Consider the following 17,040-nt stretch of genomic DNA (forward strand, 5'->3'; position numbering starts at 1 on the left):
AAGGAAGACGTGGCATTTTAGTGGATCTGTCTTTCCCTGATGTGGAAACCACAAGGCCTGAGGGGAAATCAACTCTACGGAGAGTGTGTGTGTCCTGGCACCCAAAAAAGTCAGTGTGCACCCAAGTGACCCTGGGAGTGGAGGTCGCTGGTTGGTGCCTCATCACCACTGATGAGGGGGTGATGGCCCCTCTCCTTGTCTGTGCTCCTGAAACCCCTACATCAGGGGTGGCCAGTGTTCGCTGAACAGGGGCGATGCAGGGAAGATAAGATGCCTGCTGCCAGGCAGGGCCTTTCCCTCTCCCACCACCTGCTGCTCCCAGGTCCTTACGAAACGAGACTCCACCCCTCGGCTTCTGCTTCCAGAAAAACCGGTCACCTTGCCTGCCACCCGCATCGAGGCCAGTGGGGAACAGTTACTGGATATCTGGGCTCTGGACCTGAGCACGTGTGACCCTGGGGGATGACGTAAGTTACCCAGGAACACGATATGCCCAGAGGCCCCAGCCCGGCATCGGGGGTCACACTGCACCCCCCCCCCCCACCTGTTCCTGAGACAGATCGGGATTGGAATTTCATTTAAGAAGGTAAAGCTGTTTTATTAAGAGACCAGGAGAATGGCATGAACTTTCAACAGCATTTGTAAACACATGTGAAATGCAGTTCGATTTCAGTAGTTTATTTTGGAGACAAAGCAGTGCAAGAGGCCAGCCACACTTTCCTGCTTCCCCGGGGCTCAGGGATGGACTAGGAAAGGCGCTGTACAGACATTATAATCGGGGTTCAACACTCAAGTCGTGTAAACGCAGTTAGTTGGTGGGCCCTCCTTTCCAGGGCAGCCGGGCAGTCCCAACAGCACCTGTCCTCGCCCTAGGCCCAGTGCAGCTTGAGGGCGGCCCCCACCCAGTCCTTCCTTTCCCAAAGGTGGGTGACCCCCATGCCCCTGCTGAGCCGGGCCCGAAGGTACCTCTGAGTGCCCAGTTCAGCAGCCTCTCTCGGGCCATCCTCATTGGACCGTGCACGACAGCCTGGACGCCTTTCCCACTTTCTCAACGTGAATGGATGTCTCAGGACACAAGATCATGCTCAGGGGGTCCTATGCATTTTGCCCAGGTTCACGTTGTCCCAGGACTGGCAAAGCCCCTCACCGGCCCCCTTCTTTGCAGAGGGGCGGGGCGGTCTGCCCGCCTGCACCGCGGGAGCGGAGTGGTCAGCCGGTGGCGTAAGCTGCCGTCAGGGGCTGGGGGGGACTCTCACGGAGGAGGGGTAACTGCTTCCTCACCTCTGGGGCTGCAGCTCCCCTCACACTTGGCTGGCTCTGTGCTTGGGGCTTGCAGTGAGTGCAGGAAGGGTGGGGCGGGCCTGCTGGGCGGTGCGAAAAGATGTGAAGCGTACAGGCAGCACCCCCCCCCCCCACCTGGCCGGGAGAAGAGGCCCCAAATCACCTCGAGGCCGAGGGGAGGCTCATCGGGCTGACTTCTCAGAGAGGCAGACTGCACCGCAGGGTGTAGGGCACCAAGCCTGCCCTTCAGAGGTCTCTGGTCTCAACGGCTCATCAGAGACAAGGACACGGAGGCCCAGCAACTCCTGGGATGATCTGTCCACAGTCACGGCACAAATCCTTGGCACACGCAAGATCAGCCCGAGGGTTCCCGACCAGGCAGCCTCCTCCGGGGTCCTGGGGAGCGGCGCTTGGCCAGGGTGGGAGGCCCCCTTGCAGGGCCGCATGGGACACAAGTTGAAGGGCCTGGCGGACTCCAGGGAGCTGGACGTGGAGAGTAGAGGCCAACTCAGGACCTTAGCCGCCCCCAGGAAGCTTCCTTCTTCCTTTCTGTGAGTGGGCAACAGGCAGACCACAGCCCAGACCCCCCTGCACGAAGCCCCCACAAGGAAACAGTAGGTGTGCCTCTGGCTTCCTCTGGCTCTTCAGAGGGACACCCGTACACCTGCTTGGGGCTTTAGGCCCTATTCCTCACAAAGCTGTGGAGGCCACCAGCAGGAGGGGAACAGTGAGGGGGCCAGGCCTGGGTGCGAGGGGCTTGGAGGAAAGCGAGAGATGAGGAACCTCTCACTCACTCTGTTCAGTGGCCAAAAGCCTGACCCGGGACGGCCCCCCTCCAGGGTCCCCTAGGCCTGGTCCACAGCAGCCATCAAGACGAACAGACGTGGATGTGCACACGCACAGCAGCCACACGTGCACACGCACACCCCACCTCACATTCAGACCTAGTGTTGAAGACACAGCAAGTGTAAACCCAGTGAAGACATCTGCACAGCAGGTATCAGGCATCTTCCCCGAGGCTGGGCCACTTGGGGTTCTCTTCCATCTCCCCCCCCACCACCCCTTGTTTAGATCATGACATCAGAAAATCAGGTTAAAAATTAAAAAACAAAAAAAAGAATCAGATCACTGGGAATTCTTAGTAGGAGCGTCACTGCTGGGAGCTGCTTGCCCAGCAGGTGCACTCTGCGGCCCGTGCCGCCCTCCAGGTCCTGGGCTCCGTGGCTACTGGGAGGAGGCCTTAGTGGCCAGTGAGGCCACGCAGTGCTGCTGGAAGCTGGGAGATACCGCCGCGGTGCAACCGAGTCTCTGGTGGGGCAGCTTGGCGGTGCTGCCCGTGCCCACGCCGCCCGCATCGGCCTCCGACGCCCAGGGTGGGTCCTGGCCCATCATGCTGCTGCAGCAGCCCGGGCTGGTGCTGCACGTCCGCTCGCCCGCCAGGCTGCCCGCCTGCTCCGCCAGGAGCCTGCTGTGCCTCAGTGGGGCCACGTCCCCTGCGGCTGCCGCGGCTGCACTCTGGCCCTGCAGGACGGTGGCCACGTGGTTCAGGAGGTCTGTGAAGAACTCGCTGACGCCCTCATAGCCTGTGGGCAGGAAAGAGACAGCACAGGGCGTTGAGCCAGGCTGGGGTGGAGACGGGCAGCAGGGAGAGCGGGGCACAGGTGGACTATGGGGCTCCCGGACTCAAGGTGGGCGCTCTCAAGACGGAGAGAAAACCGAGGCTCAGTTAAGTAACGGGACAGATGGAAGCCATCAAGCCTAGACTCAAAGCTGGGTGTGGGCGGGCTAGCCCTTGAATTCGGCTGTCCCCAGGGTGTGAGACGCTTGGCGCTCCAGCAGACAGGCAAACGCCCCATACCCTGTCCCTCTCGGGTACAGTTTCAGGGTCTCGTTTAATCACCGCCCCAAATGTGCCAAGATGCATGTGGCAGGACGTGGCATGGAGGGACGTGGCAATACCGAAGGCCCGCTCCTCCCGTCCTAAATCATAAACAGCCGTCCACTCCACATGGCCCAGCCTCAGCTTCCTCCTGTGTCAACTGAGAGGTCTCGGGGGCGGGGGGAGGAGGCCGTTGCGGGCATGCCCGGGGAGACCCCTGATCCAGAGCGGCTACCCCTGGAACAGAGTCTGTTGCCTTCTCACCCCCAAAATACCTGCAGGGAGGCCCTCTGTGCCATGTGCTCTGAGCATCAAAGCCAAGGGGTGGAGACCGGGTGCCCCCAGCAGGGCCACTGCCCACCTACACCTGTGCTTCTAACAAAGCAGGGCCTGGGGTTCCCGAACAGAAACTGCCAGGGCCTGCCCACGGCCCACGTTTCCCAACACAGACACGAAGGCAAATGTCGGCAAACAAATCCTTGGGCGCCACCCACCAAGCAGGTTTCCCATCTAGGGCAAGGAAGTTTTGCTAACTGCCCCAAAAACTGCATTGAAAGAAATTCAACATGAGTACCCTGTCCGCCACCCCCACCTCCCCGATCCAGTGTGGAGGCATGAGAACTGGGCACACAGCTCCAGGAACAGGACAGAAACAGGTGCCCACTCTGCGAGGGGCTCCAGGCACTGCTCACACCCCGCACGGCTTCTCCCTCCACCAGGACGACCTCCACCACCGCTCAGAGGTCACCGGGACCCTCGCGCATCCTCCAGGATGGGCCTCGCCGCGTGGGCACAGGCTGGGCGAGGAGGGCAGGTGCACCACCTGTCACAAAAGAGCCCATCCGGGGCCGGGCGGCGGAGGCATTCGTCGACGGTCGCGGGCCCGAGGCCGAGAAGGGGAAGCAGAGATGCCCACGGCAAAACTAAAAACACGTACAATGGCTGGCACGCACGGTGCATTCATGTGCCCTTAATCCCTCCTCACAACGCTGTTCCCGTTTTACAGATGAGGAGACAGAGGCACAGAGAGTGAAGTGACTGACCCCTTCCACAGGCGGACAGACGCGTGACGGCTCATGGTGCGGATGGAGACAGTGATGGGGCCCACGGCTGGTGTTCACCCAGGCTTAGGAAGTGCTGGCCCCCAGGCCGCATGCTGCATGTCCCTCGCAGTCCCTGGGGAGTGGGGCCCAGGGCCACCCTCATTTTACAGAGGATACAAAGCTCCCAAGTGGCAGTGCCAGGACCTCAACCAGGCCCTTTGGTGCCATCTGTGCCTTGAATATCATGTGGTCCTGGGCGGTCCACCGAGGACAGGGGGTGCTTATTCCAGCCACAGGGCCGAAAGGCAGGCCAGGCCAGGCCAGGCCAGGCCCCTAAGGGACAACCAGCAGGCGGGCTGCCGGGCTTCCAGGGTAGGGATACGAGCAGAGGGAGCAGAGCTGAGAACCGAGTCAGGCCCACACCAGGGAACAGACGCAGTCCTGTTCTGAGGCCCCCAGACAAGGCCCAGGGCAGGACATACGTGCTTCCTGAGGCTTCCTGGGGTGGTGTGGAGGCCTGAAGCTGAACTGGAGGCCGGGGAGGCCCCTCGGGTCGGCCCGAACTGGCCGGCAGCCAGGCAGCCAGCTCCCGATGCCTGGGGAGAACAGACTGAGCTGAGCCAGCACCGCGGGGCGCCAGCTCAGGGCCGGGCACCGTGCCGACATCATCTCCTCGGTCTCCATGTGGGGGGAATCACTGCTCCCGCTGCGCAGAAGGGAACGCTGGGAACAACCCCCGCCCCCGGATGACCTGTCCCATCGCAGCCTGGAAGGGCAGGGTCAAGATCGGAACCCACGGCTTCGGCTGACAGGTCAGGAGGGGAGGGCTCCAGTCTCAGCTCCAGCACTTGGTAGCCAGTGGCTTGGACAAGACACCCAGCCCCTACCTCCATGTCTCCACGGGGTAAAGGGAGATCTTGGCAGCTCACTGCACGCCACGCTATTGCGTGGACAAAATGCGAGTAAAGCTCTCCGAGCAGGCCTGCTGTGTAAGCGTGTCAACAGCACCCGCGGCTACTGCTGTTACTAGTTCCCAGAGCCCAGCACGCGGCCCCTTCGACAGGGGGCTACTGAACACCCAGGGCCCCAAGGCAGCCTCCCCAGGAACGTACTCTTCAGGTCGGGCCCACGAGTGCTCCAGACCCAGGCTTGCAAAACAAGCCGGGAGAGGCCGGGGAGCAGCTGTCTCCCGGACACGGCCTGCCCTGGGCTCCCCCGGCTTTCCCCCAGCATCAGGTTCCCTCAGGCAGCGTCTGCTGGACTCGGCCCATCGTTCCGGCGGCCTCAGCCCCCACCTCCATGCCTGGCCCCATCTGGGCGGCCCTTCTCTCGGACAGAAGCCTCCCGGCCATCTGGGCTCACAATCACGGTCCCCCCTGAGCATAGAGGACGCCCTCGTGACACCCAGTCCAAACTGCCCATGTTGAGAGGGGGCCGACTCAGGACCTTGCACAAAGCCGAAGCTCAAGGGCAGAGCTTCATGCTCTCACCACCTCCCATCTCCATCCTTCTGGAACTTCTGCCCCAACAGCCTGGCACTGCTCCCTCCTCGCCCCACCAACCTGCTGGCCCCACCAACCTGCTGACTCGGCTCCCTCTCTGCCAGCCCCCCCACGTCCTCCCGGGTTTAGATCCTCTGATTCATTGTAATTGTTCCCTTGACACGCCCTGTATTCCCTTGATCTCTCTCATTCATTCCGTCACTTCCTCGTGAAAACCCCACCTCCGGCAACACCCAAGTCTCCATTCAGGCTGCGCCCAGGGTGACGGGAGGAACACAGGCCATTGTCCCAACAGGTCTGAGTTTCTATAAAGGAATGCTGGCCTCAGTCAGCCGCTCTGGTCCAGCTCAGAGCGAAAGCCCGCATTCTCACCATGGCATATGGCGGGCTCATCTCTGGCCCTCCTTGTCGCGGTCCCCTCCAGAGCCCTTGGGGGGTAGCTCCTTCTCTCCTTGCCGGGCTCTGCTCCAATGCCACCACCTCAAGAAGGAGCCCCTGGGCACCTCCTGTCCTCTGAAGGAAGGGCTCTGGCCATCATGGTCACGCTGTACCTGCCCTGCATGTCTGTTACTAGATGACCAGCTGGGACACACAGTAGGCCCTCGATAAAAGTCAACTGAATGACTTAAGGAGCCAGTGGTGTCCTCCCAGCCTCGGTTTCCCTGGCTATGACTTGTAACGGTGGTGGGGCCTGAGGAGTGCAAGGGGACACATGTCAGGCCCCCAGCCTGACGCCCAGGAGCCGCACAGCCTGAAGTCACGCTCTGCACCCCGCACATGAGGTCTTGTCTCACACCTTGCAGACACCCCTGAGCAGTCCCTGCATGCCACGCATGGGCTCTCCCTGGAGATGCTAACCTCCCTAAGGTACGAATCGTTTCCTGAATGTTTTTATACCCACTGAGCAGTGAGTGGCTTTACCTCCACCGCTGCTACTTAATAAAGGTGAGAATCAAAGCCAGCTGGGAGGGTGGACGAGTCCGCCTCAGGGTGCCCCCAGGCAGAGTGGGCTCATTCCGGGGCAAGTCAGCTGGGGACGTCGCGGCCATCATCCTTGTAGGCTAACAGCCCCACTGAAGGTTCTCCGGGTGCTATGTCCCACCAAGAAGAGAGGAGCACGGGGGAGCCAGGCTGTGCCAGCAGCCCTGAGGGCCCCAGCAGATGCTGCCTGCCTCAGGGCCCTGGCAGACGGCAGGGAGCAGGCGCCGTTGCCACGGGGAGCTGGCCGGCTCCAAGGCCCGTCCCCGGCACTACAGTTCAGGGTGGGGGCAGGAGCACGGCCCCGCCACCAACCAGTACTGTGGCGTGCGGTAATTTCTCCCTCCCTGGGAAAGTCGACTCCCTGCACATAAACTGTGGAGGACGTACTCTCTCTGGGGTCCTTTCAGGTCTTGAAATCTACAAGCCCAACAGAGTAGCTGAGGTTCCGCCAACAAAGGCTAACACTGATGGCGCAGGGTCAGTGAGGAAGGTCAAAGAATGGGTTTAGTGCGGGCCCGCTAAGCGCCCAGTGTTCACCCTGGCTGGATGCACCGACCTTGTTTGCCAACTTCACCACATACCATAAACCCATTTTGCAGGTGGGGCTGAGGCTTAGCGGGACCACATTTATCCCAGGCCCTACCAGCAGGGAGGGAGGAAGCTGATCAGCCGGGCCCAACCGCCCCATTACCCAAGGACACCAGTGTACGGACGGATAAAGGTGGCCCCACCGCTCACCTGGGAAGGCGTTGATGTCGATAACAGCGTGCTGCCCCGTCTGGTTATTGATGATGATGTCGATCCCAAAGAGCGACACACCCAGCGCCTGCCGAAGGGCCCGGGACAGCTCCCGGATGACCTCGTCACTCGGCCGCTCAAACACGCCCTCGATCTTGTCCAGCTGCCAACATATACACACATGCAAGTCAAGTCAGGCCACAGTGGGGAGGTGCAATGCCACGCCAGACACAGAGACCCTGCCTCAGGTGCCCCAAGCCTGGCATTACCATCAGGCAAGGAGGCAGGACAGACCCCTGGTGAGTTGCACTCACATGGCCACTTCCCACGTCCCACCAGTTGGGCAGGAGCGAAGTATACAGTGTGCGTGACCCCTCTAGTCCCTGTAACAAGCTGGGAGGACTGCCCCACCCCAATCGTCCTCTGCTCTCGTCCCAGCCAGCCTGGGACAGCCACACAGATTTTCACGGGCTCAAGCTCGGCCCCTAGAAGGGCCACAGAGGAAGGGGAACCTTGAGGAGTGTGTGGGATCGAGGGAACATGGATTTGAATCCTGACAGTGACTTTCTAGCTCTGTGGTCCTAAGGAGAAGTACTCGGCCTCACTGTGCCTCAGTTTGCTCAAACAGGACCAACGAGGTCCCTATCCTCTGCATGGGGAGGTCCCTGATGTGGTGGGAACAGTGTCTGCCTCACTGGGAGGAGGTGCTACCCTTGCATTCTAGAGCAGGGATAGCACTGTGTGACCTCTGAGTCAGGAGGTTACAGGAGGTGCTCAATAAATACTGGAGTCCTGGGGGCTACAGGGCTCAGAAGCCAAAGAGGAAGAAGGGTGAGTGATCCGTCAGAAATAAAGTTGATGTTGGATCAAAAACTTTTAACACAGAATTACCACGTGACCAGCACTTCCACTCCTGGGTATGTGTAACCAAAAGACTGAAAACAGGTAGTCGTAACCCAATGTTCAGAGCATCGGCCAAAGGTGGAAGGAAACCAACCGAAGCGCCCATCAAAACGTGGGATCAACAAACTGTGTTGCCCACACAATGGAACATTATTCAGCCATACAATGGCATGGCGTGGGTGAACCCTGAAGACGTCAGGCAAAGTGTGAGAAGCCCAACACGATGGGTTACACATTAATATTTACAGGTTAACACGAAAGGTCCAGAACAGGCAAGTCCGTGGAGATGAAAAGCAGACTAGTGGTGGTGGGGGTTGGGAAGAAGAGGGAAGGTGGGAGAAATGCTTCATAGGTACAGAGTTTTCCTCTGAGGTGACGAAAATGTCTCGGAACTTGGCAGAGGTGGTGATAGGCACAACATGGCGAACGCAGAAAACGTTACTGAATTATTACCTTAAAATGGCTATGTTGTATGTTATGTGAATTTCACCCCATTTAAAAAAAAAAAAAGTGAAGCTGAGTCAGGAGGGCTGGGGACAGAGCCCTGGGCACCAAGGACAAATGGCCCTTACCCCGGCACAGGTAGCTACAACGGCCGATGGGGAGCTTGCACACATTCCCCGGGTGAGGAGCCCACGGCGGGCACCATCAGTGGTCCCCTGTGAAGCCACGCCCGCGGGCTCTGCACAACTGGCGGGGCCCCTCAAACCCATGACCCTGCTGCCTCGGTGTGCCATCAGAGGAAATACTTTCTAACGGGCCAGTGCCAGACTGCCTGTGACAAGCCCTTGTCACTTAGCACCCGCCCAAGCCTGGGCAGGTATCCCCCATTTTGTGCTCCCTTTCGCCAGTCAGAGGCTCAGCGCATCGAGGCAGCTCAGCCACGGGATCTGTGGCCCCAGGTCCTCCCCAGGTCAGAGGGAGCCAGGCAGACACCATGGCACAGCCCATTCCCTCCCGCACGCCCTGAGCCGTAATGTACGCTTCTGGGTCTTGTTTTCTCACTCCAATAAATGAGGTAATAAAAACACCTGCACCACGGGACGTAGGATCCGAGAAGCTAAGGTTTAAGGCTTGTAGCACAGGTCCACCAGCAAGGGGGGTGGGGTACGGCTGCCGTATTAACACACTGTTTACAAAAGCACTTTCTCAGCTCAGCCAAGGCATCTCAGAAGTCCTCCCGAAGCTGTTTGATTACGTTAAACTAACTAGCCATCCCAGGACAAGATAAAGGCACGGAAATCCTGCCCCTGGGTTGTAAGTGCGAAGGCTACAGTGATGTTCTGGGGAATGGGGAGGCAACACAGGAGGTGAGGGGTGGTCCTCCGGATCACCACGATCACCCTCCTCCCCCAGCATGGTGGGCTGAGTGCTTCCGGCACACTCCGGCGCACGTCTGGGCGCTCTGCATCCAGTAACTCCCCGAATCCCATGACCGCCCTGCGCGGCAGGATGGGGAAACAGAGGCTCAGAGAGACGACAATGCGATTCCCAGGCCACATGGCCAAAATGTTGTGGAGCTTGGGGGTGACGCCAGCCAATCTTGTCAGTGTCCACACTCTTATGTAGCAGTGTCTGGGGGCCTGTAAGTTGGGTGTGGGAGTCGGGTTCACCCTCAGGGGCCTCCAGCCAGGGAGGGAGGTAGGGCTTCAAGGCCAGGACAAGGCTTCCTGCATGAGGCCCTGATGGTGGGAGGGAGGAAGCTAGGAGGCGAGTCTGGAGTCAAACTGTGTCAGGCTGGCCTGTGGGTGTGCAGGAGGGGCTTGCGTCTTGAACAGGAAGGGTATGGCTGAGTGCCATTCCCCTGTCTAGTTTCACATGGTGTCACTTCTGGGGGCTTCCTGAAGAGCAGTCACGAGCTGAGGGGAAGGAGGTGATGGTGGAGCACAGGTGGAGAGGAGGCTCAGAAGTGTCTCTAAGCTTTCCCAGCCCACAGATGAAGACACAGGCCGAGCAACAGACAGGTGATTACCCAAGGTTACCTGGGACCCGCTGGCCTCAGTTAACAGCCCCAGGGGCCACAAGAGCCACACTGGGACTGGCAGGGACAGCTTCCCACAAGTCCGTGGAATGCCACCCCTGCCCAGAGCCACCAGCCAAACAAGGTCTGAGAGCCTTTCAGGAACGAGTCCCGAGGAACTGCACCAGCCCAAAGTCTCCGAGGGCTGGAAGACCAGAAATTCTTTTCTTGCACAAAACAGCTTTTTCCATCTTTTTTACAGTGCACACAGACAGGCGCTGTGGGGTTCTGTTTAAAATCTGGTTGTTCTCTAAGCTTCCTTGGAGAACATGGAACTTTTTCCTGGGGAACACCTATCAGCATCTGGAGGGACACTGGTGCTCCCTCCAGGTCCCTGTCCACACCCATGCTCTGTAAAACCCTCTGCACGCTGCCGGCTCCTCAGAGGAACCAGACACAAAGAAGAAACGAACAGGTGGCCTGGAGCAGGGGGGCAGGAGGTAGTAGGCAAGTGCATGCCCCCAACACAGGAAGTGGGGGTGTGAGGCCCAGGGGCAGGGGCCTATCGTGGATGTTGTCGGTGAGAACATCCCAGGACACAGGCAGATCCTCCCGGATTAGCCGGGACGGCCATGACTCAGGAGCAGGAGATGAGGCACAGGGCTCCAAGGTCAGGGGAAGCAACAGCAGAGGCCGCTGGCTTGCTGGACTTGGGAGGGATGGCAGAAGCTGCCCCCCGGCCGACTTCAGCTCAGGTCATGATCTCACGGTTTGTGGGTTTGAGACCCACAGCGGGCTCTGTGCTGACAGCTCAGAGCCTGGAGCCTACTTCACATTCTGTGGCTCCCTCTCCCTCTGCCCTTCCTCCCTCCCTCCCTCCTTCCCTCCCTCCCTCCCTCCTTCCCCCTCTCTCTCCCTCTCAAAAATAAATAAACATTAAGAAGCTGCCCCATGGCAATTTCTAACTCTCTGCTCTGGGTAAAGACTGCTTTGCACATACCAGTGTGATAAGAAGCCCTAAATTCCCCAAAGACCCAGCTTTGGAATCAGACCAATCCGGGGTCATACCCTAGCTTGGCCCCTGAGTGAACAGTCCTGTGAGTTTGGAGAAGTTCCTCAACCTCGCCGAACATTAGCCTCCCCACTCAGGAAAATGGAGCTGTCCGCCCTGCTCCCGCAAGGCTGTGTCCAGACCTGGCTGTGATGCCCTGCGGTGTCTAGGATGGCTCCTGACACACGGGGACGTTCACGGAACGGTCGCCCCGAGCGAGCCCTCCTGCCCCCACAGAAGTAGCAGCAGGCCCTTGACAACGCTTACTGGATTCATGTGGACAAGGAAAGAAAAAGGAAGCCGAGATGGTGTCGCCTCCCACCCCTTTTCTTAAATCAGGAAAAAGGCAGCAGGTCTCCACAGTATCAGTGACATGGGGTGGGGGGTGGCGGAGGGCGGGGATGTGTCAGGGGAGGGAGTCCTCATTCTGGGAGAAGAGTTAGAAAAGCTTCCACTGGGAGGAAACTAGTGGTAAACGGGTGTGGCTACGATGGCCATCGGCACGAAAGCCTGAAGCAAGCAAAGCAAAGGGGTCTCCGGCCCCCGGCAGGGAGACGAAGGTCCTTCCACCCTGCTCTGCTGGAGCTCAGGCCTGGGCCTCACCACCGACAGCACGCTGTGCACACCCAGGCTCGGGAGGGAACACGGCCAACACGGCAGAAGGAACATACCGCGGTCAAGACCGATGAAGACTCCGGCTTTGACACGTTGTGGCTGTTGAAGAAGATGGACTCGCGGTCTGAAAAGCAAAGACAAGAAGGAGCCGGAGTGAGCTTAAAGCAGTGATGGTGACTCCACCACCTGACACCAGGGGGCAGCACCACCCCAGCCACGGCCACGGTGGCCGTAGGGTTCAGCGTCCAACAGCAGCCAACCCGGGGCCCAGTGAGCCGGGCGCCCCCACGACAAGAAGACACTGCCCCGTGGACGGAAACACGCCTGATCAGGGCTCCCGCTTCAAGCCTTCCTCCCATACAAAAATAATGACCTTAATGAGGTCTCTGCTATGATCTTATGGTATCTTAGATCTGGTTTTCCCCCCACACCCAAGGCCCCATTCCCAAAGTGTGTCTAATGTGTCTTACGGACATGGAACTAGAAAGGGGATGGAGTGGTGGCCGAGTGAGCGGGAAATGCGGTGTACCAGAATATCAAAGGCCCAAAGTCAATGGCAAGTAAAATCAAGGTCGGAGGACCAGTAAATGCCATTGAATCCAGTATTCCCAGCCCCTCCCGGTATCTGCTCAGAGAACTCCTTTTCAGGGTAGCACGTGAGAAATGCCCAAGCTGCTACTTGGCACGTGAGTGTTTCAAATATAAAGGGTTCTGCTGTATCCCAACTATTTAGGGGGAAAAAATAGGAAATCAGAACACGGGCTGCTATAGGATCCATCCAAGAAAGCATACAGAGTAATTTGTTTGGCTCTGGAAGCTGGCACAGCCCGCCCGAAATGCGCTTCACCTCCTCCCACCCCATACTTCCCTGACCCATGGCCATCGCCCATCACACCCTCAGTCCCATTGGGGCACCCAGAGGGGCAGGCTGATCCCAAGAATAATGAGAGCAACAAGCAGCTGGTCTGTCTGTCCACCCCCTGGAGTGCGGTCAGTCGGTCACACGTTCTCTCGAGCACTTGGAAGCATGGGGCACACAAATGCAAGAATCACAAAACCACGAGCTCCACCGCCCCGTGCCCCCCACCAAGAATGGCATGGGGATGTCCTGGGCCATGAGCCCCTATGTGGCCCCAGCAGCCTCTGCTTCAGTCTTTCCAGAGTGGGCCATTATGGCTCCCATCCTCAGGACATACTGCTCATCCCTGGGACCTGGGTCCCTAAGCGCAGGACAGGAAGGGCCTTGGTGGAAGCACCATGGCGTGCAGGGGCCAGGCCACAGCGGGGCACCCGCTCTGATTGCCAACGACCCCCACCAGCTCCAGGATTACGGCGCCGCAACAATCATGCATGAGGAAGTGATTCGGGCGGAGGCCAAGCAGGCAGGCGCTGAGAGGTACCTGGCATCCTTCCCGCTAGTGGGGCACACAGGCCCCTTGCCGCCCCGGTGTGCCCGACAGTCCTCCCGCCGCTCCGACCAGAGCCAGTCCAGACGGGGGGCACGAGAGACGGTCCTGGGGAGGAGCCTGGGGAAAATAAACACCCTGCAGGACTTGTGCCAAGCAGCCCCACCAATCTCTACTCCTGGGCTCCGAGAGCCAAGAAGAGGGGGCCTTCAGGGGTGGCAAGCCCTGTGGGCCGGAGGACGGAGTGGGCCTCGAGCAGCTGCAACAGGTGTTCTGGCCTTCTGCGGGCACTGCCCACCTTTTTGCCCTGTAGCCCGGCCTGGCCCAACCCCACCAAGCTCAGGGTGCCTCCCACCCACCCCGAGGGTCCCCAAGGGTAGCAGAGCAAGCCTGGGGAGGGGGGCCACACAGAGCAGGTAGACACAGCCAAGTTCAGGGAGGCTGGGAAGCCTGCAGGAGCCACAAGGAAACACCACGGTGCTTAACTCTGCCAGGAAGGGAAGAAGCTGGGCACTCAGAAAGGCACACCCAGCACTCACTGGACTGGACAGACCACATCACCCAACAGTTTCTTGTGGAAGGGACACCAATCAAAAACGTGGACCTTTTTCCAAGGAGATTGTTTCTCCTCCTGGGCTAACTGTGACCCGGGGGCTCAGGCCAGAGGACTATTCAGCAATGACAGTGGCAGTGGAGGAGCGGGGGGGGCCTCTGCTCAAGTACCACCTGTGTGTGGCCTGAACAGCGGCCAGAGGGGGTGTGGGCAACTTCCAGACACTCCCTGGCCCAGGACACTGGGAAGCTGAGACGGGTCAGAGTGGGTCACGTGTCCTCCGATGCCAGCTCCTTGGGGAGCTAAAGACGGACCTGGCTGGGCCCTGACACTCCGATCACAGGACCACCCTGGATGTGGGACCCCATCCACTCACTCCCAGTGTCTGGAACAGTCCTGAGACACACAGTCTGAGTAACGAACCACTACCAGCGCCCCACGGGGGGCGCGAAGGCAATGAGGGGAATATGGGTGCTTTCGGCCCTTGATGTATACACAAGAAGAACAGGTTCAAAACAGTAAATGACAGGTTTAATCCCCAAATACTGCAGTAACTCAGCAGTTATGAGCACGGACCACACTCTCTCCAGCTTTACTTGCTTACTCTTCATGTGTGTCTCTGGGGAGGGGGGCACGTCACAGTGCTGCAGACGGAGGCCCAGATCTTCTTCTAGATCCCATACAAGTATCAGCTCCACAGAGAGGCCAGCTCTGGCTCCCTCACCCAGCGGTGTCCCAGGACCCACTGTTTCCTCTGGAGCCCTTCATCTATGCCACAATGCATCTTTTTATTCTTTCTTTCCGCATGTGTGGGTTCTCCCACTAGAATAGAAACACATGAGGGCAGGATACTTGGCTGACTATCTAGTCACCTACTGGATCAGTTACCAGGCACAGGGCTGGGCACATGGCAGGCTCAAGGAAATACGGCATCCGTTACACTAGAGAGGCTCTAGATGACAGATCGGCAAACCAGAGACTGAAAGCCAAATCTAGCCTGTCGCCTGCCATTTGTAAATAAAGTTTTATTGGAACACAGCCAGGCCCAGGTGCTAACATATTGTCTACAGCTGCTTTCATGCCGCAAGGGCAGCATTAAATAATTATGACAGAGTTGGAAATATTTACTATCTAGGCTTTTGCAGAAAAAGTCTGCTGACCCCAGCTCTACGTGGCAAGTGGTATCATTCTTTGATGTACCCCTAAGGGAAAAAAGGCCCAGGAAGAAGGGTAAAATAAAGGCACTAGTCCACACAGTACAGGAGACAAAAGTAAATCCACTGCACAAAAGGGGAACACAGAGACGTGCCTATCTCGGTCCTGGCACTGGGTAGAGACAGGGGAGCAATCTCCCCAGCTGTGAACGACAGGCATAGGATACGTGTTCCTAGTGGCTGACACAAGCCAACACCAACCCTCTCAGTAAGAACCTGACTTTCACTCCAGCAGAAGCAACTAGAAGATGCCACTGGCTCTAAAAATCACCTGACTTCAGAGACGTTAACAGGGAAAACCACAAGTGCACCTGAAAATCAACAGAGCACGGTCATTATGGAGGGAAGGCTAGTGTCCCTGGCTCCCCGCCCCCCAGGTCCTGAAGAATCCCACAGCTCCTTGCGTGGATGGGGAAGCTGTAGGCCACACTGGACAAGGGAAACCGGAAAGCCAGTGTGGGGGCTGGAAAGAGGCCAGAGCCCCAGAGCCCGCTGCTCAACTGGTCCAGCTTAAAGGACCCCTGTCGAGTTATGCTTCTCATCTGGAAAGAACACGCACATAAAGAGAACAAAGCCCGCGCCGGCTCCCTGGCACGATGCCCTGAAGACCGCAAACATGAAATCGGCTTTGGGATGGATGGACAGACATGCTGCAAGTTATTCAACTTGCCTGAGCATAATAAACATTCCTGCATTGGCTCTGTGAGTTTACCTACTCCCCAGCCTACATTTTACGGAAAACTGGCAACCTGTCATGAGAAGAAACACAGTCATGAGAAGACACAGAAACATGGAGCCTCATCCTCAAGACACAGGACACAGAGCCTGCGCCTGGCTGCAAACGGCTCCCAGGGCTGAGACAGAAGCTGGCCCAGCACTTTGTAACAGGGAGGAAAAGGAGAAAACTTCCTTTCCTTTGTCTGGAAAGGAAGGAAACGTGGCAGTAAATTTCTTACAGGTAGAGGGGATTTGGGTAAAAATAAAAAAAAAGAGGGGCGCCTGGATGGCTCAGTCAGTTAAGCGTCCGACTTCGGCTCAGGTCATGATATTGCAGTTAGTGGGTTCGAGCCCCACGTCGGGTCCTGTGCTGACAGCTCAGAACCCGGAGCCTGCTTCAGATTCTGTGTCTCCCTCCCTGTCTCTCCCCGGCTTGTGCTCTGTCCCTCAAAGGTGAATAAATGTTAAAAAAAAATTCTTTTAATAAAAAAAGAAAAAAAGAAAGGAGGCTATGTAAGGTATGCTACTCTTAATATATTTTCCACAGACTTAAAGCACGTACTTTTTAAAAATCAGAGAAAATACATAATTAAAAAAAATAGTCTCTTCCAGCCCACAATTTATAAAAATGCCTCCTGCTGCTACATAGTCATATACAAAAAGACCCCTCCAGATCTTAGTCCCCTCACCCCCACATCATTACATCATCCCAGTGTGCGAGAGATGGGACCAGGGGGACTTTGGGGATGTCCCAAACCCTGACAATGCAGCCTCGAGTCCTGGAGCCCCCCGCCTGGCTGGGAAGGCTGCCTGCACCCAGAAAGGAAGTGAAAACGGGCACACATTTTCAAAGTGTCTGCTCTCTGTGTTGCGTTAATGGGAAGAAAAAAGCTGTCCTGGGGATGAACAGCTGAACTTTATTCAAGAGGAGTGGCTTAAAGCCACCAGGAACGGATGGTGACAGGCAATCCCAGCAGGAGGGACTTTAAGAAGACACATCTGTTGACTCAGATGGAGACAGAACGGCCCGGTATTTCACTGCATCTGGTGATGGCGGGTTTCCCTTGCAGAGATAAATGCACGGCATGCCTGAGCACAGCACATGAGGACAATCAAATATCCTGCAAGGGATCCTCTTAGAAAGCTGTGCTTATTTCAAAGACACGGTTACTCTGCTCCAAAGGTTTCTGGAACTTG

General features: G+C 57.8%; 1 protein-coding gene across 5 annotated transcripts in view; it reads right to left on the reverse strand.

Annotated features, from left to right (window-relative positions):
• Positions 1–657: 657 nt before the first annotated feature.
• The window catches only part of ITPK1 (inositol-tetrakisphosphate 1-kinase), a 179,395-nt gene continuing 163,012 nt past the window's right edge, over positions 658–17,040 (reverse strand). For 3 of the 5 annotated variants that reach the window (XM_042944141.1, XM_042944140.1, XM_042944144.1), the window contains 4 exons: positions 13,354–13,479; positions 12,010–12,077; positions 7,425–7,587; positions 658–2,864 (listed from right to left, as the gene is read on the reverse strand). In XM_042944141.1, the coding sequence (XP_042800075.1) occupies positions 2,506–2,864; positions 7,425–7,587; positions 12,010–12,077; positions 13,354–13,479 (716 nt within the window). In that variant the 3' untranslated portion in view covers positions 658–2,505. The remainder of the gene's footprint in view (positions 2,865–7,424; positions 7,588–12,009; positions 12,078–13,353; positions 13,480–17,040) is intronic. The other 2 variants (XM_042944143.1, XM_042944142.1) reach the window with 1 other exon arrangement.

Source organism: Panthera leo, chromosome B3 (assembly GCF_018350215.1).
Source record: "Panthera leo isolate Ple1 chromosome B3, P.leo_Ple1_pat1.1, whole genome shotgun sequence".
Lineage (NCBI taxonomy): Eukaryota > Metazoa > Chordata > Mammalia > Carnivora > Felidae > Panthera > Panthera leo.